The following is a 25,320-nucleotide window of genomic DNA, read 5'->3' on the forward strand; positions in this document are numbered from 1 at the left end:
GCAATAATTTTTTAGACAATCGCTCAGCAAAATTTGTTATCATGACAGGCCTACATATAACTTAAGTATGTTTGAAATATCATCTCTTCCAAAGCTCCTAAATGGAATATAAACGTTGTCCTTACAAGTTAGCTACAGACTATATGCATTTGTGCCAAAGACCCAAGACGAATACCATATATGCTGCTAGATGTAGACAGCAATTAACTTCTCAGAACTTTTACTCATTAGGGCCTTGAGGTCCCATGATCAAGATCTGTGATTGCCCCCATACAAAACTAAAAACTAAAGGAGACAGAAACTTTTCTTCTGTGGCTACAAAACTTTGGAACTCCCTTCCTCCAACTCTTAGATCAGTGGACTAAGTGGCTTCCTTTAAAGGAAAGGAAAACTTATCTTTTTGAATCAGTTTTTGCTTAAATCTGTTCTGTGCATTTACTATTTTGTTTGTTGAAGCACTTTGTGATTTTTATCTTGAAAAGTGCCATATAAATAAAGCTTTACTTATTTTAAGGTCTTTTGTATGCTGGTGTTCCAATGGACAGCTCTCAAAACTGATGGTTTCAACTTCAACATATGAGAGCATAATAAAACAAAAGAAATAAAAGTAGCCTTACTTCTCTACTATTGTTAATACAGAATCATAAATTCATAATATGCTGGAATGAAGACTTTGCTTACAGTGACTGTGCTCAGTCTAAAAGTAAAATCAAAGATTTAGCAACATATAACATTTTCCATAACTTCCTTTCACTGTTAAAGTGTTGTCTTAATTGTTTTTGGATGGTTTCACCCTAAAAGTTACAGCATCTTGTCACAGTTTCAGAGTTTGGGAGGATTGTCGTAAGACGTTTTTGGGCAATCACCAGTCACTATCAGACGTCTTAAAAGGATGAGCTCAGACAAAGTTCGACAATCCTTCACATCCAGAAAGTGCTTTCTATTTTCTCTCTTTTCCTGGGCCTGCTTTTGATGTTGTCAGTCACTGTCACAATTAAACACCATACTTTAAACAGTTTTTCCCATTGAATGCATATTTTTCTATATCCTCCTACAAAGATCACATAGCAAACCAGCAAAAATGCATTTTATAGTGGTTTAAATTTCCTCAAATTCTTAAACTAAAGAAATATTTTAAATGATGATTTATTTTGTTACTGGATTATTTTTGATAAAATATGTCAGATGGAAAAATAACTGACAGGAAGAAGGAAAAGGAAACACAGAAAAGTGGGATCAGTCCCGCAAAGGTAAGCAAGATGCAAGACAGACATCCCTGCAGAAACAGATGGAGGAAGTAACGATTGTAATAAGGGAAAACAAGCTAATACCAGAGCGGGGATGAAAAGTGCTAAAACAGCATTCAGACTGAGATTAGAGTACGAGCCAGAGAGGAGGAAATGGGAAAGGGAAGTGCCAAGCCATTTATTTTTCTTCTCTCCTCATTCATTCCTCTACTTTTTCTTCTTATCGCAGGTCGGGCTGCTGACTGCCAATACGCAGACACACGGACACGCACACACATTTGTACTTCTACCTATATTAAGACTTCCATTAATTTTAGTAACTGCATTTATGCCTAGCCCAGACATTTTCCCTAAACCAAACCAGTGCTATTATTTTCCAAACCTTAACAATAGCCTAGCCTGTAGGCATAAGGATGTGTCAGAAATGGTCTTAAATAGGATAATTCAACAAGCGTGCACGCACACACACCCAAGATTTGCTGGGGTATGCCAATCAGCAGCAGTTATCAAGCACGCAGTACATCCACATCCAAGTTTCCGATGATGAGATCACACAAACGAGATTGTGAAAATAAATATCCTAATAAGTTGGAAAAACATTGCAAAGACATGAATTGGCTTAAACAAAAAACTCTGATAAATTGAGAGTTTTCTGGAGCTTCTGTCAGACTGGGCAGCTGGAGCTACAATCCAGTAGCTTGCCATCATCAGAGTGTGAATATGCCCATTGAGATTGCAATTTGAGATAAAAGGGCATTATAAATAAAATTGATTATTTTTATTATTATTATAAATTCAGTCATGAGAAGTCGGTCTGGACCAACTGAAAAGACTTTGATGCAGTTCCTTCGCCTCCTTTATACTCCAATGCAATTCACACAGAAACAGCACCCTAAGTGGTAGTAGGAAAAGGAAATATGATATGTTTTTGGTGCCGTCTAAAATATAGATTCCCATCGGTTCTTTGACCTCTAATACAGTATGCGCCGTCATTGCTTTAGGTATTAATGTAAAGGTGTAAATCACAACTGACAAAACACAGGAGGGCTCACTTTGTTACATTTCTAGGAAACGCTAGCTGTTGTAGGAGCTGCCACACACTACTTGTTTGGTGGCAAAGATTTAAGCTTTGGGTATAGCTGAGCTGTCAGATAGACAAGTCCTTCAGACGAAGGGGTGCTGTGTATCACTGTGCTAACACAGCACTATGTGTACAGATATGAAGGATGAAAGGCAAATACCTACCTTTACATTTACAGTTTAATGTAACTTTCACCAAGCTTCTTACTAGGCATGGCTCAGATTGCAGATTAAAGGTATAAGCCAGTTTTGAAAAGTTGCAGTTTCAGTGCAGATACCATTCAGCTTTACATTTAGATACAGTTACGGTGGCTTTACAATGAATATTTGTCATGATGCTCACAGACACTGGTAATTATTGCCTGTTCATAGAGAACCTTTGTTGTGAGTTGGCGGTCACTTGTGTATGCTAATAAAAGGATGGAAATTTGTCGACACAGTTCCTCTTTTTAAAAAGAAAAGTCAACATTAAATGTTTCAATGTGTAAAGAAATTAATCAGAGAGTCACCGGCCCTGACTTTTTAAGATAATACTGTTTTGAAACATTTACAAGCTCTGAGAGTCTGCTGGCATAATAAACTCCCAGGCATTTATTTATTTTTTATTTTTTTACAGGAGTACTGTCAAAACCTTCATTCTGCTTTTGTGTATCTGGCATTCATATAAGATGTGCCCAGACCACCTCCAAAGTCAGGGTTTGTTCAGATGGGCAAACCATTTCAGCAGCTTGTGTCCAGGATATTGTGCTTTGAGATTTAATTGATAAGTTATGAACGTGGGTGAGGAACATTGACTCTTACCTACAGTGCAATTGTCATACAGTGCACCTGAGTGTTTCACTGTATGACTCTGCTCTCTACACCATGCAGACCTCCAGACAACATCCCATTCAATCGATCCATCTCCCGCTAAATCCAAGAAGCCGTGTCTCACCCCAGCCACTTAACACTACATAATATACCTTTGGACATATCTCAAATCAACAACTTTCAGATAAGACATATTATAGATCGCCTTTTATGAAATTACAGTCCTGACATGCGGTCCATGCATTTTTAATTTGCAGTCACAGCTACACTACATGTAAAAAAGGATGTACATTTTTTATCCAGTTTATTTTTAGAACCATTTCTGCAGTGAACATTTATGATTATGAAAAGGAGTCTTACAACAACAAGGAACAAAAACATCTCAGTTAAATGTGTAAATGCTGAAGCTGTCCACATTCAGGATGCAGATAAAACTTAAATACCACCTGTCTTCAGAGTGAATGATTCATTCGACTTAGAAGATAATGGCAATATGAAAATTGTAACATACAGTGAACATTTATGCTTTATCTCTGTGATTATTTTCTGATTGTTCAGAAAGCCTGGCTCAAAGTAGTAAGTTCTGGCTATTTACCTTGTTTGGGAACAAGCATGGGCTCAGTTTTAAAAGTGGGCTTCGTAACTCAGAGAGAAGAACTTGCATAAAAGTTTATATATATATATATATATATATATATATATATATATATATATATATATATATATATATATATAAATTTAAATTTAGTGTCATTCAAGGATAGTACAAAGCTTTATGTGGTTGTGAGTTAGAGTTTAGCACTTGTAGAAAAACGTGTATTTATTTTTATTAGAGCTGCACAGGTGTTTTTCCTTTCTGCATAAATAACTGATTTATGTTTAAAGTAAATGTCAGATGATCATTTTGCTGACTTTAATCTCATTACATTTGATTACTATTATTATTATTATTATCATCAAGCTGGCGATGATTGGAAGTCGTAGTAAATTTGTTACACTGCTGTCTTTGCTTAAACTGGCTGACAGCACGTTCCTGTGCTGCTGCTCAAAAGGACAATGATTTTTCAAAATGTAGAATACAAAAAATTCAACTGATACCACAATAATACTAGAACTTATGAATAAAACTGAATAAAATTACATAAAATGTTCTAGTAGTTGCTTTTTGTGTAGAATATAGTTTTTTTTCCTCTTCATAAAGAGCAGTTTCAAAATCTAAAATATTTTTCATAAAATCAATACTAAAAAAAAAAGTTGAAGACAGATTTGTGGCAAAGTTGATATGAAATAAGCTATTTTCAACTTCCCAGGTTGGCACACAATGGTACCGTACATGCAACGATGGCTCGCCATTGTAAACTCCGGATACTGGTGGCGGCTAGAAATCAATTACATATACAAACTTGAGAAACCCTGTTAAAGATAAATAATCTTGTTGATGAGAAACTGAAAAAAAGTGAGCATTCCATTACAGATCTGTCCCTCTATGGTTACAAATGTATTCCATGTTGGTTTCATTCAGTAGAAAACAACCACAAATGCTATCACTATCAAATGCTCTGATGAATTGGTGAACTTTGCATTATTCCTCTAACATTTTTAGTGAATACATTAGTGGCTGTATCTACTGATAAAACAAGTTGGAGAACCTGAGTGAAAAGGTTGGCCGATATGCAAGATCTTCCCAGCTAATATTTATGAAGGTTATGTTAAGAATCTTTTGGGGGGCTGAACAATATAAACATGCACAGACTGATTTGCCAATCTAGAACACAAAAGTTTCAAAATGTAGGGGTAAGTTGCCAAAAAATACAAAGTTGCCTATTTGGGATTACTTTGAAAATGGATGAAGAGGTAAATCACAGGTGGCAGCAAAGGACTCAAACTATTCGCCTGATTATGCTACTCAGTCAGCAGGTGCTACAGCAGAAATATGAAACACTTAATGACAGCCACAGATGGATATTGTTATCTTTTCCACGAACTTCACCTTTTGGGTTCAATGAAGCATTGCTAATACAATAATTAATAGAGTACCTAATAGGCCCAAAAAACAGAAGAAAATTGTTCCTTAAAAACAACCAGTGAAGACAATCGCCTATCATCGATAAATTCGACCAATCGCCCAACCTGATGCTGACTGATGCTGTCAAAGGTTGGAACAGAATCTAGTCAAAATCTGTAGCACCCTACCCTAAACAAAAAAGGGTGGTTGCTGATTATATTTTTATGGACCAGATTCTTATCAGATCTTGATTACCTGCAAAGTATTGTCTGTTCTCCTAATTCTATAGAATAAGAAATTACTTCAAATCATTGGTGGTTCAAATCATTTCATATTTTTTAACATATTAAGTAAAAATAAATTAATTGCTATTTAAAAAAGGATCAATCACTCAAGAGTCTTGAAATTATATGTCTTTTCTACAGTAGCTCTAAGGGCTCTAGTGGTCTTTATTTCACAGTGGATTGACAGGAAATTGGGTAGTAAGAGAGGAGGAAGACAAATATCAAAGGTCAATGGGGAGAGACTTGAACCCATACCGGTCACAAGAACAACAAAGGGCTCCATATTTAGATCACTGCGCCCCATTTTTGAGCTTTTTTTATTTTTTGAAATCACAAGTTTCCAAGTGTAGCTACTACAATTTTGATTTGATTTCATTCTACAATGTCAAGTTGTTTCTGTTATTTTATATTTGAATAACCAGAAGTTGTAATATGGACTGATAACTTGTATTAAATGTAAATCAATCAGGCCTCAGGCTTTAAAACCAAAACATATTCTTCAAATTTGATAAAATGTGAAGTGGCCACAAGAAAAACAAAATGCAGCAACACGATTTAAAACATTGGAAGACCTTGAGGTTCGAAGGCTGCTGAGGTGGATGAATGCAGTTCATTTTCATGGTATGAAATACATTTTTTCCCTCTATAGCTTGCACAGTTGGTACAGAGGATAATTAAATAGACTGCAACTTAAAGTGAAGCAAGGAACAGTTTGATTTCCTGGAGATTTTTTAACATTTGCTCATTCACATGTATATTCACAATAACTGAATTATGTGGTAGTTTTATGTAAATGTGGAAAGTCATAATATGAAAGAAATTTAATGTAATAAAAAATGCCATACATGCCATTGGGTAAATGCTTTATTCTCTAAATTTACAACTAGAATTATGCATGCTACACACAATTTTATCACTTTATTATTTACAGATTCTCCTAACCTACCTAACTTTGCTCACTATGAGCAAAGAACTGCCAAAGAAGGTCAGGATCAAAACAGCAGAAATTCATAAAGGTGTTAGAGAGATCATTAGGGAAAGACACATAATATAGTCATCAGTTGCCCCTCACAAAGTCTGTTAGAATGATCATTGGAAAGATGAACAACTTTATCAATGCCAGTGGATGGCATTGATCAAAAGATAGTTGGACAACAATCATAAAAAAACACCCCTTTTATTTTATTCTCTTTCTTTGCACAGGTCTGTTTAAGGTTTTTCAGCGAACTTCTAAATCAGAGGTATCTAAGTCTTAAAAAAGCCACAGAGACATTTTAAATAAGTCAAAGGTCAGCCTATTATAGTCTGTCAAGCCACATGCCATAATAGAGTTACAAACAAAATAACTCAACCATCTCAGGAATTAAAATAAAATGAAATCACAAAATATGTCACTTTCAGCATAACAAAAATAACTGACCCTTGGACAGAATTCTTGGATAAATACAAATGTCAAGATTTCAGGAAACAAAACACAAAGAAAAACAATTTTCCATTCCATGCCACTCAGTGATTTTCACTTCAACTAATCCACTTCAGCTATCCGTGTTTTGCAATCTGTGCCTTTATCAGACACCATGACAAATTATGTGCATTTGTGGGATTATATATAGATTAAGTAAAGGTGTAAATAAGTAATATACATATTGCAAGATCAGTAACAAAGAGCAACGGTTGTAATGCAATTTAGTCTTACAAATGTCCACTTTCCATAGAAAAGCTGTGTTCACACTGTTGTATGAAATCTTACTGTACATACCTTCACCTGGCGCAAGTAATGATGCCAAAGATGGGAAAGGTTAAGTAGATGGTTGGAAATAACAACAAATATAGGAATATAGGAAAATGCAGATTTCCCACAATCCTCATCTTATTATTTAAAAATAAAATCTAATAATTTTCCAGCATTGTGTAGCCCTTGAATCCAATATCCTGCATAAAAATAATATTGGGTTAAACCAACATTGTTGTCCAATACTGTATTTTCAGACCAATTTGGGTGGAGAACAAAGTATTACACCAAATAACACTGATAACTGTTACAATGAATGAAATGAGGATTCTCAATAGAAACTCATGCCATTATGAGTTGTTTTGTTTTTATATTTGTATGTGCCTGTGCCTCTTTGTGGACAACAGAGACAAGGAAGATGAAGAGCCAACATATGAGATGGGAAATTATAGTTGGAAGGGTTTTAAATTGCTTCCAGCAAACAGAGAGGAGAAAACAAAGGTTGTGTCCATTTGATTTTCTGTTGCTGTAGCAAAAATACAGGTTTCAATCAAATGTACCCATGGTTAATAATGGCAAATAGAAAAGGAGAAAATAATAAAAAAGAGTCTTTAGAACATTTAACCATGAGAACAAACAAGAAAAAAGAAAGGAGTCAAGTGGTCGCGGAGCAAACACAACAATGGATAGCATGAATTACTACTTCATAAATCATTACAGTACTTCATGGAGTGGTGCTGCCACATTGATAAGGTCAAGATCACAAGAATCCACTCAACCTAAAGAGTGGGTTTTAAAAGCAAAAAAAAAAAAAGATTGCCAATAAAACTCAATTTCTCCAGGGAGAAGAAAATTTACAGGGATGTTTACACTCATCTGAATGATTTATCATCTGGCCCTCTCAGGGGTCCAATGAATTTAATAATCAACATTAAATCAGCATTTTGTTGATCAGAAAGAAAGAAAAAATGGTTTGTTTTGTATAGCAAATAAAAACCTAAGTCAACCTGGTCTTCATTTTTAGTAAAAAGCACTTAACATATTCACAAAAGAAAAATTCACTTTGTCTTTTTTACATTTGTATTTGAAATGTAGTTATTGAGTCATTGCATTAGTGAGGGTTTTGATGGTTAAAAGTCTTTATAGGAAAAAGAAAAGTTGCTGTAAAAGGGATTGCAGTTCAGCTATTGAATCTCATAAACTTGTATTCATTAAATACAATTTAATTAAATAATCCTGTATGCATCTTCTCAGCATAAGTTAGGCTTTAAGACTTATAATTAAATATTCAAATGCATGAATACACATAAAAAACAACAGGCTTCAAAGGCATTACAGCTGAAAGATGATTAGGATTGTCCAGAAGCTTCTTGCACATTGGCCTCAAAACTTTCACATAATCTACAGTGATGCAGGGCTTTACTGAAAGAATAAAGAATTTTGCATGTGAAATAAATATATAATTAAAATAATACATCAAGTGCAAGTCCAATACCCAAAACTGGTGCAGTTACATTTACTGAAGATAGTGTGCAAGGTGGACTGTAAGCTAACTTCAAGAGCCGATGGACAGTTTTGTAGATGGTGTGGAACCATTATTTTAAATTGAAAAATACTACACAAGGACTCCACAAATGAAGGGAAGAGCTCCAACATTTCAAACACTGAAATGTTGTTTTCACTGGAAAACAAGTTGAACTGGCGGAAAAATGCAGACACATTACTGGAGAACAAATTGGACAGAAAACATGACACTGAGAATGTTTTTCTATTAAGAACTGATGGAGCAGGCTCAATTTTTGATTAAAACATTTACGGAATTTCCTCATGTTGTTGGATAACCTCTGGAGGTTTATGGTGGACTGAGCGACACCATTGAATGCCAGAGAGGGATACGTGTAAATAAAAACATAATAAACTCTCCAATATGCTTGTGAAAACAGTTTTTTCACAAGCATATTGTAAGATAATCATGACCCTCACTTTAAACAGCATCGTCCATGCAACTGAGTTGGAGGTTATAAGATCTGCCTCGGGCTGCACAGTGGCGCAGTTGGTAGAGCTGTTGCCTTGCAGCAAAAAGGTTCTGGGTTTGATTCCTGGCCCCAGTCTTTCTGCATGGAGTTTGCATGTTCTCCCTGTGCATGCGTGGGTTTTCTCCGGGTACTCCGGTTTCCTCCCACAGTCACCCCTAGGTGTGAGTGTGTGTGTGCATTGTTGTGTGTCCTGTGTGTCTCTGTGTTGCCCTGCGACAGACTGGCGACCTGTCCAGGGTGAACCCCGCCTCTCGCCCGGAACGTTAGCTGGAGATGGGCACCAGCAACCCTCCCGACCCCACTGAGGGACAAGGGTGCAAGAAAATGGATGGATGGATGGATGGAAGATCTGCCTCTTCTTTGGAGCTTCATTTGCTGAGATCAGGCACTCTTAAAAAGTTCTATTTAATTAATACACAACTAAATAAAATCTGTCTTACAAAGCATTGACTGTCTGCTATCAACATGGTGAAATGAGTGAACCCTGGATTAGAGGGTGAATGCTTTAAGTTTCAAACTCTGTGTCTATGGTTGCAGCTGACATTTTGAGTTATTGAGTTCCATGAAAATATTTGTCACACGTTTCTTTACCCTAAATAGGAAGCTAATATTGGTAGCTTAATATAGATCAAATGTCATCAAACTGCTCATGTTTTTTTTGGATTCTTTTGGTTGATGAGCTTTAGGAAGTAATAAACCCTTTTTATTTGAACTCGCCGTTTTCCAGTTAGTAACCAACCCACCGCATAACATAAGTTACTGTACTGGTTGCCAGGGTGACATTGGCAAGAACAGATGTGTCTTTCAAATACATTTGTACATTTTCAGCTAAAAAAAACTCAAAGAACAGTTATAAAAAGAGCACTACACAAAAAAAGGGCAGATTATGCAATCAGTTGGGAAAGCGGCCTAGTGCTCAGGAAGACAAAGGGAAATAATTACAGACACAGTACTGTTTTGATTAAAACAACAGTTCTGACAATACTACAAATGGGTCAATAATTGTTATAAACTAACAAGTATCCCTACTATTATATATGTTTGCCATATTTGTTGTTTATGCATGTTGTGATCAGTACATACCATACTAGATGCTTGCTTGCTTTGCATAACAGGACCACTGATTACCATTATTGTCAGAAACCTTTAGCATTATAAATCCTTACTTAATTTGCAGTCAAGTTTTCCAGCAGAGTAACTGTTCTTTGTGCATATATTTATTGGAAGTTTAGTAGAAAACACGTAAGTTTATTTTAGACATATGCTAAGGTTTTATTCTCATGATTTTCTTTTTACAAATTATTCACTTGTCTAAAAAAATACTTTGTGCATGACAACTGAAGTAATCACACACAAACAAAAGGATCTTCACGCATATTACTTAAGTTATAAGTTTTGTGGGACATTTGAACTGAACTGATTTGAATTTATTTTGTAATAACCCAAATGAGTGTAGTATTCACACTTCATGACCACAGTCAAGAATCATCACTGAGCACAAAAGCATGAGAAAGCTAAGATCTTATTTCAGTCGTGGTCCTCCAGATACCAACATACAATACAAACATAAAACAAGTGGAAAACAAGCAATTTGAGATAAAAATGGAAAGGGGACAAAAAGCAAGGACCCTACAGCTAAATTTATGCACAAATTGGTAACTATGTCAAAAGTTATTTTTAAAAGACTCAAAAAAATGACTGTTATTATTTGTTTTAACAATTTAATACACCACACAGCTGCAGTATACAAGACACTGCTCTTATACAAAGACTTAAATTTGCAAGGAACAAAATCTGTTAAACTTCCTTGAATGGAATAATAGTAAATATGTCTTACAAATGAAAAATCATTCATCAGAGGCTATGTTAACACAGCAGGTCCTTAAACTCAATTAGGATTGACTTCTGTGTGAACGGTTTGTGATCCAAAATTGACCCGCATGCGCAGAAGAAGAACACAGACGTCACACAGCAGTGAACTATTTACAGAAGTAGTAATGGGTTGCTGTCATCTATGGGTCAATTTTAAAGTTATTCAGTAATGGAAGTTGTTGGTGTCATAACAAAAAAAGTGAGCAACATTTAAGATAGACTGCGGGCTTTCCTACCGTTAAATAATGTGATGTATTGTAAGTGTGAACATAATGGAATTTCTACAAATACTTTAATCATTTTCCTAAATTATTTATTTTCTACTTGAAAAATAAATTTGATACACGTTTTATGTTTTTTCTTTGTAACCGATAATTCCTGTATGAAATCAAAAACACTATGATCCATTGCAAATTTATCCAAATCCAAAATGCCGTTAGTCCAGAAAAGACTGATTGAACAACTGATTAGGGAGCAAGAAAGGTTTAGGGGTACCAGTAAATGACATCAAACTCCTGCCAGAATCCTGATTTAGCACCATTTAACATAGACTCCTTTGGGACAATGGAGGGCTGGATGCCAAATATAGAAGATGTGACTTGGTTACCAACGCACTCTGCGCATGGTTCTGCCTGGAGATGAATATACTGCAAAGTGTTTGTATCTAATTACTTCTGCTCTGTCCTCTGACAACTGTCCTCATATGCTGTCATCCTGAGTAACGCTTGTTGTTGCGGCACCAGACTGCTGCCAGGGGGCTTTTCTAATGTGTTGGGAGCAACATTGTTGAGTTGTGATGCTCTAAGTAAAGAGTCGGTTATTACACCATCCTATCTTGACAAGCCAACTCCTCCGGGAGGGCAGAAGACAGGGGTGGCAAAAGGGAGAACTTTGCATAAGGTAGGAAAAGTGAGAAGACAGAAACAGGAGCAGGAATTTAAAAACATGTCAGAAATTCTCAGGGTGTAAGCTAAATTTGTGGAAAAATAATCTTGCAGGGAGCTGCACATTTAGTGAACTGGGCAAGGTGCAGCGAAGTACTACAAATAAGAAAGCAACTGTGTAATCTCCAGTAATCAGGCACACACAAACATTACTGCATTCCTGGATGATTAAACACTGCACAGTTTGCTCACACATGTCTGACAAAGACCAACCTTGCCAGCCAGGTTTGCAGACCGGCTTGACGTCAATGTGCACTGGGACACTTTGCAAGGCTCTCTTCTGGCCACAATCCCAAGCTGTCACCTGGATCTCGTAGTGTTGCTGTCGGTCAAAACTCAGCTTCTCTGTGTTTCGGATGTTTCCTAATGGGAAGAGAAGGTCATAGTCAAGGTCAACCAAAAGAGCTTCTTAACAAGGCACACATATAATTGACATGAACAAATCATGAGGGAAGTGCTATAAGCAAGAAATATGGAAAAAGATGCAGCTGTGGCTATGTCAGTCTAATGTATTTATTTCATTACTTAACGTAACATAACTTATAAGGGATACTTGAAACAAGAATGTGTTGTTGTACTTTGTGTGTTTATCGAATAAGACTTTAGGTCAGTTTGAACTTTGTCAATGCACTCTCCTGTTTCATACAGTTGAAACCACATAGGAACTTTTTTTTCCCCTCACTGTCTGAAAGTAATCAGACCAAACTGCTGTCTTAAACTGAGTAATCCTCATCATTGAGATGTAAATGAACCTTGACCCGGTGAGTTTGCTCTTCTGTGAAGGGCCATTTGTTTTTGTAGCTGCCGTTTAGATTCTCCAAACTCCTTCCTGCCGTGAGAATCTTATTACTTTTCTTGGTTGACTAAACTTCAACTATAAGGCATCAACCCATAGCTTTCCTGAAGTGTGAAAAATAATAAAAATGCTTCAAAACAAACTTGCAGCTGTTCATTCACGGTGAAGACCCAGCTATTTTCAGTAACAGTTGTTTAAGATGAACAAAAGAAATTAAATGATGTACAAAGCTGATTAAAAACAAAACTTTCTTTTCTATGACAAAGAATGCCAATCATCAGCTTTCACAGGAGTTCATAGGTCTGCAACTGATATGTGATATCAGATGCCCATCTAACACAATTTATATATATATATATATATAATCTTTTTCTTTCTAGGTAATTATAGGAAATCTTTTTCTTTCTAGGTAATTATAGGAATAACTCAATTAAATAAAATATTTTTTTTCATAATTCACATAAACATAAAAATAGCTCACCTGTTCAACAGAGTCTCACATTTTTCTTGTTTAAGTTAATCTTTTTAACCAGTTAACTTAAAAGTTTATTTGACATCCTTTCAGTGAGCTTTAAGAAATTCACAAAAACATTGACATATACATTAAGGCAGACTTTAAGCTTAATGTATATACTTTATACTTTTTATCTAATTATTTCTTAATGGTACTGTTTCTTATCCCGATTCTGAAGCCTTATCAACAGTATTCATTTTACATTAGATCAGTGGTTCTGAACATTTTATGAGGTACCAAACCCATCAGATTCATAGGCGCATTCACTGAACCCTTCGTTCGCGATGAATACAATTATTTTTTTCCAAATTCAAGACATATGGGTGACCCAACTAGAGTCTAGTTGGGTCACTTCAAGAAGATCACCAGGTCTTCTTAAAAGGTAGCGTCTCTGAGAACAGTTCTTCAAAATATAGTCAGTGTTTTCAGCAAAGTTGAGCTGACTGTCCAGGAACAACCCAAGGTATTTAAAATTTGCCACAGTTTCAACAGGTTGGCCATCGAGAGAAACTGGAACCACTTTAAGGTCTTGTTTAGGTCATTTAATTAACTCTACATTCTTAAGATAATGAAAAATTAATAATAAATAAAGACTTTGCGGTATTCTGATTTAGTAATGTAATTATATTGTTACCACCCCCATGCCACTAGAGGCAGTGGCAAGCCCGAAAAGATGCGACTAAGGAGCAGATTTAGAAGTACACCGAAAGCTACAGAATTTGGTAAAAATGGTGAGTTTTGCTGAAGTAATTAATGACACAAGTTTAAATCCATGCTGAGAGTTGGTCTCCTTCAATCAGGGCTCCTCCGCAGCCCTGATTGGCTAAGCAATGTAAATATGGTCCTCTGCAGCAAGTGATGGCAAAGTGGGGCGTCATCACGACTTTACACAAGTGTGTCTTTACCTCCGCGGCAGAGGCTCCGCCGAACCCGAGACCGACTTATCGAACCCCTGGGGTTCGATCGAACCCAGGTTAAGAACCACTGCATTAGCTCATGATAAAACTATAAAACAGCAAGGATTACTCTCCAGTCTGTTTTGGATACTGCAAAGTAGTCAATCTAAAGAGTTTTTTGTCACTTGTACCACACTTTATGTATGTGCTCCTTATTTACAAAGACAGTGTGTGAGTGTTTGCTTCAAGGAGTAATGGTTATTTAATCTTACATCATCATTATGTATCATTGTCAAATTAACTTTAATGGCTTAACGTAATCACTGTAACAAATGAGATCACAGTGGAGATGACAGGTACCTTCTATCTCCTTAAGGGGTCTGATTAACTGTAATGCTTCCCAAAATTGGGTACATGTTTCCATTAAATACTTGCCGCCTCCTCGTGTAAAGACATTGCTGCTTGTTGGCCCCCTGTTCACCTCTCAGTTGTTACTTTTCCAAAAGCAGTAATTACTCATGCCCACCAGCATCAACATTAAATCTCTGATTTTATCAACATTCAGTAGAAGTGGGATTGCTGTTGTCCTGAAGATTTGTAAGCTCATTATATTAAGCACAGCCGTGACTAATTCTGCTTAATTCAACATTTGCCACAGCACACCTCAGGGAGAATGGGTGGTTGTCTCATATTTGAAAATGACATTTAGGAGTTATGTAGAGGTTCAACAAGATATTGGGGCATGAGATAATTTGATAATATTTCTCTTCAAAGGGAAGTCTGTCTTGCAGCTGCTGACAGCATGACCTTGTCCATAAAAAATAGCTGTTAGGCAGTGATTCCTTTGGACCCACACTGGCGTCATGTCAGGAAAGTGTGGTGATAATGATGAAGTATTCTCTGTATTTTCTGAGTGGATTATGTGAAGACTTTCTGCAACCAGAGATTGCTCCTAGGAGATTCCACTTATGCTTTGAGAAACCAAAGAAAGAAGAAATTTCAACGCTTTTTGGCATCACCACCATGATGGAGTTAGACATGTACAAACACATCAACTGTAGTTAAACATGAATTGATCAGAGATTCTTTTAAGTACAAATTGTGATTTAGAAAACATCTATTTGAAAAACAATTACGATTTTAAGTTTTCTTCAAAATATTGTTAGAATCTCATCTCGTCGTGATAAACCCAGCTGATTGTATCCTGTCATCTTATGAGCTGGCTGTAGCTTTGGTAACATGTTTAACCCCCACCCCCCAACTCTTCCAGGTGTGTTTATAAAACTATAGCACAACAAGCCTTGTTTTTGCAGTTTAAATGGTGTCTAAATCACTTGAAATTGCATCTATTTCTAGATGTGCAACAAACTCCACAGCAAAAATCGATGTTGTTGAAAATTAAGTTGTGAGTCTTGATATTCCTCCAGCTCAAAGTGATCCACTTCATTAAAATTCTGAGCAATGTGCTACAATTAGACCTGCTGCATTCAGGCACATAAATCAATTCAAGTTTGACATAATAGCCTGGCAGCTTTGCTTAAATGTATTTTATATATGCCGGCAGGTTAAAACTAACAAAGTAAAGATCTTTCTACATACCTGTTTCCTAAGGGAATTAGTTTAGTGTTTCGTTGCCAAACAAGAATACATGTCGGTTCAGTTTTTTGAGTGAAGCAGGGAGATTTTTTTACATCACTCTGGTCAAGTGCTGATATGATAAAAACACTGCACATGGTCTTTATTTGCCGTTTTTTGCATAGGACCCAATAAAGATATAATGAACATTTAAAAGAAATAAAAGAAATTCAAAAATCCATCTTTGTCAAAAACAAACATTTTTTCTCTGAACAAAGGAAAACAAATGCAGCTGCACATGTTTGTATTACAGATGGAAATAATTCAAGTGGAGTTTGTAAGTTCTATGATTTTGATGAGATTCTGGCACAAAGCATTCTGTGTCTGTGTTGGTTTTCTACGAAAAAAGAAACTATACTAGATATTTATTTAGAAGCGACTGCAAAATTCAAGAGTATCATTCATACAAATTTCTGTCTATTGTGATTCTCTGCACTTTAATTATCCAAGTGAAAACTTTAGCTGACCAGAGTGCAAGAACAAAGCACTAAAGTCCTAATTTGAGTGCTAATAATGAAATATTCTTCCCATAAAGAGAGCTGGGAATGCTATTCACTTATTTAGGAGAAAATATAGACTGAAAGCAACAGCAAAGTAAAAGTAATCACACCATTCTCTTAAAGCTGCAGTAGGTAACTCGAGTTAAGATAAGGTTCTGCACTATGTATAATCCTAACCCTGTGTACAGTGACAGCTTTACTTTTTGGAAATGTTCCATTCCTTTATAATTGTGGTCCAGTTTTATAACTGAACTATTCACATAAAAGTATTTAATCCTCATTTTGCAATTTGCTGTGAATAGTCTTCACATTATTAAGTGATTTAGTTTATACTGCATATTGCATAAAAAGAAAAAAAGCTTACATAAAATATTCAGCACAAGCATGAGTCTGACAAGTTGTAATCATCCTAGATTTCGTAGCATGTCAAAACTGATAAGTTCCTTTAAAAATGCAGATAGAAATAGAAAGTGATGAGATACTTGGCCTTTTTTTTCTCCAGTAGCTTCTGTCTCCAGTCGTAGTGTTGTTTTCTTTTTAAGTCTTTAAGACTTATAAGTTGTTAGCATAATAAATGTGTTTTACTACTACATTTTTTGTGGCATGTACTGAGGCATCATGCAATGCTGAATATATTTATTCTAATTTCTACTCACCATTTCGATCTATAGCAAAAGGCGTGTTAGCGGTGGTGATCTGGTAGTTGCAGATCTGGCTGTACTGTGGCGAACAGTCCTGATCTGTGGCTTCGACTTGCAGGATGCTGTCATAAATCTTTCCTTCTGTCACAGCAGCTCTGTACTGTGGCTCTCGAAACACGGGAGCAAACTCATTCACATCATTGACCTGGATGTGTACCACTGCCCTGCAGACAATACATAGACACAGGGGAGGAGAAAGTTCAAACTAAAGTATCATCTGCATAGTGTCATACAGGTTAAAACAGTTTTTTATTCCAACTTAGGGAAATACAAGTATTCTGCTTGTTCTGTTTACATTTTAGTAAAGAAGTTATTTCCCTTTCATATAAATTATTATAGCTTTTTCATTTAAAGTGCAAGAAACATATTTGAGAAGTTGTCAATCAATTGTCATGTTCCCTTCATCCCCAGTTAATTTCCAGTTTTGTGTTTCACTTAACCTCATCACTGGTCAGTCATCTCCATGTATAAATCCACAATTGGTTTAAACATGAATATTGTAGATTACTTCAGTACAATACTGAAGTATTAAAGTAAGATGTAATGCATGCATTTTTTTTCTTTATGTCACCGTTGACAAGCTATTAGTCTTAATAATTTGAATAGATTTAGCAACTGCTTGTCATGCTTTGCTGGCAAACCAGAAATGATGTTACAGAAAGCAAAACCAATAGATTATGAAAGTGTCCAAAAGACTGATACTTCACTGCTAACTGTCAAATGGTTTAACTAAAAATATTTGACTTCTTCAAACTGTGTGCAGTCGGAATGCTTGAAAAATTGAAAAACATTTTTGCTGATCACAACAGTAAGATGATAAGTGTGAAATATTTAAGATAAAAACATTACGGCAGACTTTAAGCTTAATGTATATACTTTATACTTTTTATCTAATTCTTTCTTAATGGGACCGTTTCTTATCCTGATTCTGAAGCCTTATCAATAGTATTCATATTACATTAAATCTGAACCTTTTATGAGGTTCAGAACCACTAATCCGTCTTTTGTTTTGTAATACTAAGGAAATGTTACATGGTTCTCGAGATATTTTTCAAAATTCATTGTTGCTTGTAAATAAATGAATTCAGCTGTATTTCAGCATCAAATAACAGCAATATCAACCCATGATGCCATTTTCTTTCTTAGTAACTATCAGTCAATAAAATAGTGTTTAATAGAGGTTTGCTGTTTGTTTTCTTCCCCCTGCAACAGCAGATAAAAAAGACAAGAGAGTAAATATAAGCAGAACAGAATTTCTTTTTTATGTAACTGATAAAAGGTCATGAGTTAGTTTCAAGTTTTCCATTTCATTTAACCTCATCCCTGCTCAGTCATGCCTTGAAAAGCTTAGCCATAGCTTTTACTAATTCTATAAAACAATATCTAAACCAACAAAAAGGATACATTTTTATGTGTATTAACAGAACAAAAAAATGTGCTGCAAATTGATAGCAGGTTAATTTGTATTAAATATTCATTTGTGATCTTAATTAAATCAGACATAAAGAAATGTATTCATTTTAAAAAACGAACATGCAGAAATAGTCCTTTGTTTAAATAAATTACAGGCAGAGATGACTGACAATTAACTACTCGAAAGCAAAAGTAGTGTGTTGCTTTAAGACAAAGGGATACAGATTAACATGTACCTTAGAGGATTAGCAGCTGAGCACTACATAATCATTTTACTAAAAAGATCCATATAAAACAATCCAGCTACCACTGTAGCAGACTGGAACACTGGAGACATTTACATTCTGTCTTATCATCTTTGTCCAGCATACACAAAGACCAGTTTTTAAGCCTCAATACACACATAATTTAATATAAATCCATCCAACAAATGGTAAACCAACGGTACTAAAAAAAATAAATGTCAAAAAAAGGCAGCGTTGCTGGAAACAAAAATAATTTAGTCACATATTTAAAGCTGGATTCTCTCTAATACGTTCAGTTAGTTAATTTTTGCTTATTACACATGCAGACACACCTTTGATCAGGGCATCAATGCTATCTCAGCTGAAACTCATCACTGTCACTAACAGTTATGTTATTCTAAATTCGTGCTTTAGTTGTTTCTTTGCTCTTGTGGCTAGAAGACAGACATTAATAAATTACTTTTAAAAGCTGTTTAGCATTTTAATAACCAACTAAATTAAGTAATTAGGAAAGAACAAACAGAAATTTCAGCTGGCAAATTACTTAGTAATAATGAAAGTACTTTCATGCAAATTCATTGCCGTTGCATTGGCTTTCAATATCAAGATAGCTACCAAGGTATAGTGTATCAAACAGGATAAATCAACTGTTTTAAAGCTCCCCTGTCTTTAGCGGAATACTAACTGGCATATGTACACTGAATTTAACTGAATATCAATCAAAATTAGAATTACAAGACTTACCAAAAAAAATACAGAATTTAACTTTGCTTCAATTTTAACCTGAATTCCCACACTTCATGAACAAAGAATAGTTTCTCTACCTTTAACTTTGGCTGGACTCACTTTACTCTCATGCTCTGAGCTACCTTATGAATCAACAAGCAACTTACACTAAATGTTATTCAAACAAATGATAAATAAAACTCCTAAAATCCAGAGTTTGTACAAAATCACGGCCTTCTAATCGCCTCCCTCTGTGGGACTTTCCCAGCGCGTGTTGGCATCCTGCCAAATTTACCCTCGCCTGATAAAACTGACAACTATTGGCAAAACGGCGCACAGAAACCGTAACTCAATACTATATACTGGTCAAATGAGAGGTAAACATCTTACAGAGTAGTTCTGGCATGTTTTTATCGTGTACTGACCTAAAGTATAATAAAATAGAAGTCAGCTAAGACGACCAAAGCGGTGCCTTTAGCATCCAGATTGCGTTTGAGGCAAACCGGAATTCCGCCTCAAAGCCAACTCGGAAGCAACGCCCCCCAAACATAAGTTCCGCTTCGCCACTACTGCTCCCATCCCAAACCCCAGGAAAGCACTATAAATGCAGGCTGATTAACATGCCGAAATGCAAACAAAATATAATTTGTTCATTAAAATAAAAATATAATGAAAAAATTAAATAATTTAATTATACATAAAAATATTTCAAAGTTATAAAACAACCAAAATAATGTGGTTGCATTTTTAGGTGCACTACATAAACATGAAAAATTACAGTAAGTCAGCTCCATTATGGACAAGAACAGCAATCAAAACTAACTTGTTTCAGGGCTTGATAAAACAAAAATGTACTTGTTTATAATAGCACTTCGAGTAGAAATAAATTATTTTACTACACCCTCTTCAAGTTCTGGACCCTAGTACAGAATACACAAATGAATACGTGGGTGACAGTGATGAATTGCTGAGCTTTAGGAAAGGTGGGATGTTAATGGTGATGCTAACAGCAGCAGAAGATGGTAATAAGATGCTCTGACAGATGATAGCAGTACCAGTGTGCACAGTAAATCCCTCAGCCAGCCTTGTTTTGTCATATTAATGCAGTTCTCACATAAACATTTCCCCCCTAGCTTCGCCGCTCTCCCCAAATAGTGAGTGAGCAAGCATATGCTCCGCTCCTGTGGGACTCACATTTGTGAGCGTCATTATGTATTCATGCACACGAATGAATAGAATATAACTAAATGCAGTAATTGTGAAGATGTCTCTGCGTCCATGTGAGCGGGCGTTCTCTGCTGATGGCGCACATCTGGCTGGAACAGACACCTCGTACTCTGGGGTGACTAGATATTTGTGTGTAGGACTTTGTGTGTGTGTGTGAGTGTGCATGTCTGTGGCTTTATAGTCCTAAAAGCTTGCCAAGCTGGGCCCAGGGCCGCTGTTGCTCCCCATGACAGGTGTCAGTGTGCTGGTAGGGGTTCACAACAAGTCAGAGAGACACAGAAAACAGCGAGGGCCTGTGTGACCCCAAGGGTGAGAGAATAATTATGACGACAACCAAACTGGATAAAAAGTATCGACAGGGAGATGATTAGTCAAATAGTGTCAAGCTACGTCACATAGTTAATGATAAAGCAACATCGAGAGCTTTCTTTTTATTTAGTATCATTTATTAACAGGATGGTCTCAGTAAAACTTTATTAGTTGGAAATGACCTGTACTCTGCATGTATCATGTACCGTGTTTAGCTTATATTATTTAGCGTGATCTGCCTTTAAAATGCTCCCTCAACACATTGATTTAGAAGACATGCAATGTAGCCCCCCTGGTGTTTCACTAGTTGAAAGATAATGACAATAAAGCATATTTATATTACCCGGGATGCATTATCAGTCAAGAACTGGAACATTAAACCCCCGTTTGGCATCAAGCTGTGTGCTACATCAATTTAAAGTCAGTTATCATGTAAAATGATCTTGCAGACGGTGGATGAAAGGCACATAAAAATTTTTTTCTCTTTGTAAATGCAGTACCTGACTTGGTTTCAAACTCAGTTTATGAGTAACTTGCAAGAAAAATGGTAGCAATCCCAGCCAGAGACTTCAATCTGCAATATATAATCACATACTTCAGTGTTAACATGAATTCAGTGGTTTAAGTCTGCACGAACCTTTCTGTGACCGACAGTCATGGGTAAAAATTCTGAAATTGAAAAAAAAAATTACATTTCTCACAAATGCAAGTGTAATTTTTTTTGACGGTGGCAATTTGCAGTTAGTCGAGGCTGCTATGAGAACAGATTGAAATAACTGTATAAGAAGTTAATAAAATTAACTTAATCGCAAAAGTTTTGCTCTGCCTCAAAACGACCATTTCAGTGAGGTCAGGAGAAAGTGTTAGTGAGGGTACGGCAGCTCATATCGCCCTGTCAGTCTGATTGAATTAGAAGAGTAGAGTGGTTGCTCTAAAAGGGAGTGGAGCCTGAAATCATCCTTCATTTGTCAACCACGGTTACCTCCAAGAAAACACATGCTGTCTCTGTTGCTTTACATCAAAACGGCTTCATGGACAGACTACTGCTAGTAGAATTGTATCCAAATCAACAATTTATCATATTGTCGAGAACTGCAAGAAGAGGTTCCCATGCTGTGATGTAAGATTAAGACATCCCCCCAAGAAAGTACAAGTGCCAGGATTGTTTCCTGAATAGAATTCAACTAAGGTAATGTATTGCCACCATTGCAGAGTTTGATCAGTAGTGGGAACAGAAAAGACCCAGAGGTCCACTCACTACTGTGACTAAAACATGGCCATAAACAAAGAATGGGGTAAAAACATTATGATCTCTTGGGCTATGGGTGTTTTGAAACCTGATAGTCTGATAGTACACTTAGTTGGAACAAGGACCAAAATTGCCACTTTTGTTACATTTTCAGTTGGTGCAGCTCACTATTATTTGATGTTTTGACTGTGAGGGGGAGCTGTTTTGTTAATACCTTCTCAGACTTAAGAGACAGTTGTGTCTGTGGTCATTCCTGTTTTAGTGAGGAGTTTCTGCATTGAATTCACTCCTTCATGAGAGACTAACAAGCTTTGTTTATGGTTCTGGTTGTGCCTCGATTCAACTAAAAAAAATCATTTCATAATTTAATTAAAAATGAATTATTCAAAGTTACTGACAACTAATTAGGCAAAACATTGATGTAAATTCTGATTCCCAGCATTTCTGCTTCCCTGCGGTCTACGACCTTACACACGTTCAGATCCTCAGGCTTTGTTTCAGTCTTCTCCTTTTTCTGCTTTTAGGGCATTCTCTCTTTGCAGACCCATCTGGTGGTCAATCTGTGACTGAAGATAACATTTAGCTTCCAATGTGGAAGCTAAAAGACAAGGAAGACCATAGATTAGAGGTATCCAAAGTCAGTCCTTAAGAGCTGGTATCCTACATGATTTAGTTCTCTTTGTGGTTCAACACCCTGGTAGTAACTTCCTCCTCAGTATGTCAATGTACTTCTGCAGAGGCCTTCTAGCAAGTCATCAATTTAATTCAGCTGTGTTGAACCAGGGACGGAACTAAAACATACAGGATTCAGACTGTTTAGGAATCATTTTGGACATCCCTAATCTATGGTCTTCCTTATTTCTTTTCTTGGGGGTTCAGCCAATCATTGCCAAGGAAAATGAATACCACTACTAGATTGGCTGCTTTGCAAATACCAGCCAATATTTGGTACTTTGGTATTTTAGCTTCCCAATTTGCATTTTCTTTCCAACGCTGTAGATATACAAAAATATCTGCAAATATTTTAGTTACGCTCCACGAAAAAAATCTGCAAACACTAAACCGCAAAAAAATGGGGTTCACTGTACTACTAAACAGTGTAGAGTTACATAACACTGATTCATCTTTTGCTTCTTCAAGTCTAATTTAACCTGATAATATGAATATAAAAGGAGTATTTTATTAGAGCTGTTGCATTTTTTTGTGGCACTAGTGGCCTTTATTTACAGTAATCAGACAGTAAATGGGCAGGCAGAGTATAGGGGGAAGGCATGCAGCCAAGATCCCAATGTCAGAAATCATAACACAGATGGCTGCATCTGTACTAATAGCCTCTGTATATGAGGCATCTGCTCTATGCTTATTAGAGGCACCTCCCTGTTATAAAATCTGTTTGTAAGTCGCTTCAAAACACAATGGTCCACCATGTCTGTTTATAACTGACACATTTCCAAGTTGTTTTGCCAGTCATGTCTGATTTGGACATGACTGTGACTATGCTGCTATGATCAGCATAGTCATGCTATGCTGATCATAGCATGACTATGATCAGCAGTTTTAACTAAGCCCGTACCATCTTCCTCGCTTTTCAGTGAAAGCAACTTTGATTTCCATAAAAGAAAAGCAGCTTTTTACAAGTCAATAATTAATCAGAGAACTTTGAGAGGTTCTAACAAGAGATTTGATTGCTGCATTGTACCGAATTAATCAAACAGTTTTAACCCACATGCTTCAAATATTCAAATATAACAGAGAAATAATAAACAATAATTTTCTTTTGTTCTTTTAATAAGCGCAGCTTGTTGATTACTGCAGAAATATATATTTTGCTTAAATATTTTTGGCTAAACATTAAGCATATCTGAGCTGATACTTAGCAGTGAAAATGATTGAGATCTTTAGAGTTCATCATTTGCATATAGCACTACAGTGGTGAGGGAAAAGTTTTTGCCCCCTTCCTAAATTACTGTTTTTTGCTTGTCACACTTGAGTGTAACAGTACAGAATATATTAGCATTTGTGATCACGTCCAGCATAGATGTTTTGTATCATCATTCAGAAATGTTGTGGCCCAACTTTGCAGACAATCCAAGCATTTTAGGTGGAAGAAAAAGGTTTGCTGAAATTATTAAGGCCAAAATAACTCTTAATAAACAAACAAAATACACAATAAGAGTTTATTTCCTTTTTACTAAGAAAACCATGCCTTCCATTTATCCCATAATCCACATGAAATGGATCATAACCGCCTGGCCAAAGACAATGATAGTGTAAAAACACCAAACAGGTTAATCACTGGTAGCCTCAATCCCCTCACACTGTTGACATAAAGACTTTCAGAAGACATGAGATTCAGTACATGCAGTATCTAGCACTCATTTAGCAAAGGACAGCAACTAAATTCAACATGTTTCCTAATGTTCAAAACTCAAATGACTGATGTTTGTGAGGTAAAACAAATCGACCTAAAACGAGCCTAACCAACTTATTTTCCTTCTGGGCCATATCAACATTACAAATGTCCTCAAAAGATTGGTTGTGTCAGAATGTATTGATAAAGTACTTATTACCAGACTGTTAAAATTTTAATAAATAGCTGTCTCTGCATTTGATGAGTACTTCTTAAAATTAAATAATATTGAACATCTTGTCAAATTGTTGTGATTTGGCAGATTGCAGATAACAGCAGCAGCTTTGATTTCAATGATGGAATTATATTTAAGAACACAACTCTCATCTTGAAGGTTTAATTTATGTGACCCTCCGGAGTTTAAAGGGCCGTATGAAAAGTTATTGTGAATCGGATTTGGCCCTCTGGTCTCGAGTTTGACACATGTGACCTGAAGAATTTTCTGTTTACATATCATTTTGCAAACACTTAAAAAAAATGTATCCAGTATATTTTGTAAAGATTTAAATATCTCACCAGGGATGTTTAAATGAAGGATCTTCGAAACAGGGAAGATCTATTCAAGAGCCAGGTGAGGTATCAACCCAATCAAATTATATACAGAGATATTAAAGCTCTAGGTGATGCATGTTAATGCCAGGCTGGTATTGTTCCCAGCTTATTTCATATTTATCTGTACTCATTATCTA

At 36.0% G+C, this 25,320-nt stretch overlaps 1 protein-coding gene across 1 annotated transcript in view; it reads right to left on the reverse strand.

Moving 5' to 3' along the window:
- Positions 1-25,320, reverse strand: part of LOC103474938 (calsyntenin-2) — a 280,040-nt gene that overhangs the window by 78,454 nt on the left and 176,266 nt on the right. The window contains exons 4-5 of the mRNA XM_008426222.3: positions 17,008-17,216; positions 12,224-12,373 (exon numbers count right to left, since the gene is read on the reverse strand). Of these exons, the coding sequence (XP_008424444.2) occupies positions 12,224-12,373; positions 17,008-17,216 (359 nt within the window). The remainder of the gene's footprint in view (positions 1-12,223; positions 12,374-17,007; positions 17,217-25,320) is intronic.

This window comes from Poecilia reticulata, chromosome 13 (assembly GCF_904066995.2).
Source record: "Poecilia reticulata chromosome 13, P_reticulata-male-v2, whole genome shotgun sequence".
Taxonomy (NCBI): domain Eukaryota; kingdom Metazoa; phylum Chordata; class Actinopteri; order Cyprinodontiformes; family Poeciliidae; genus Poecilia; species Poecilia reticulata.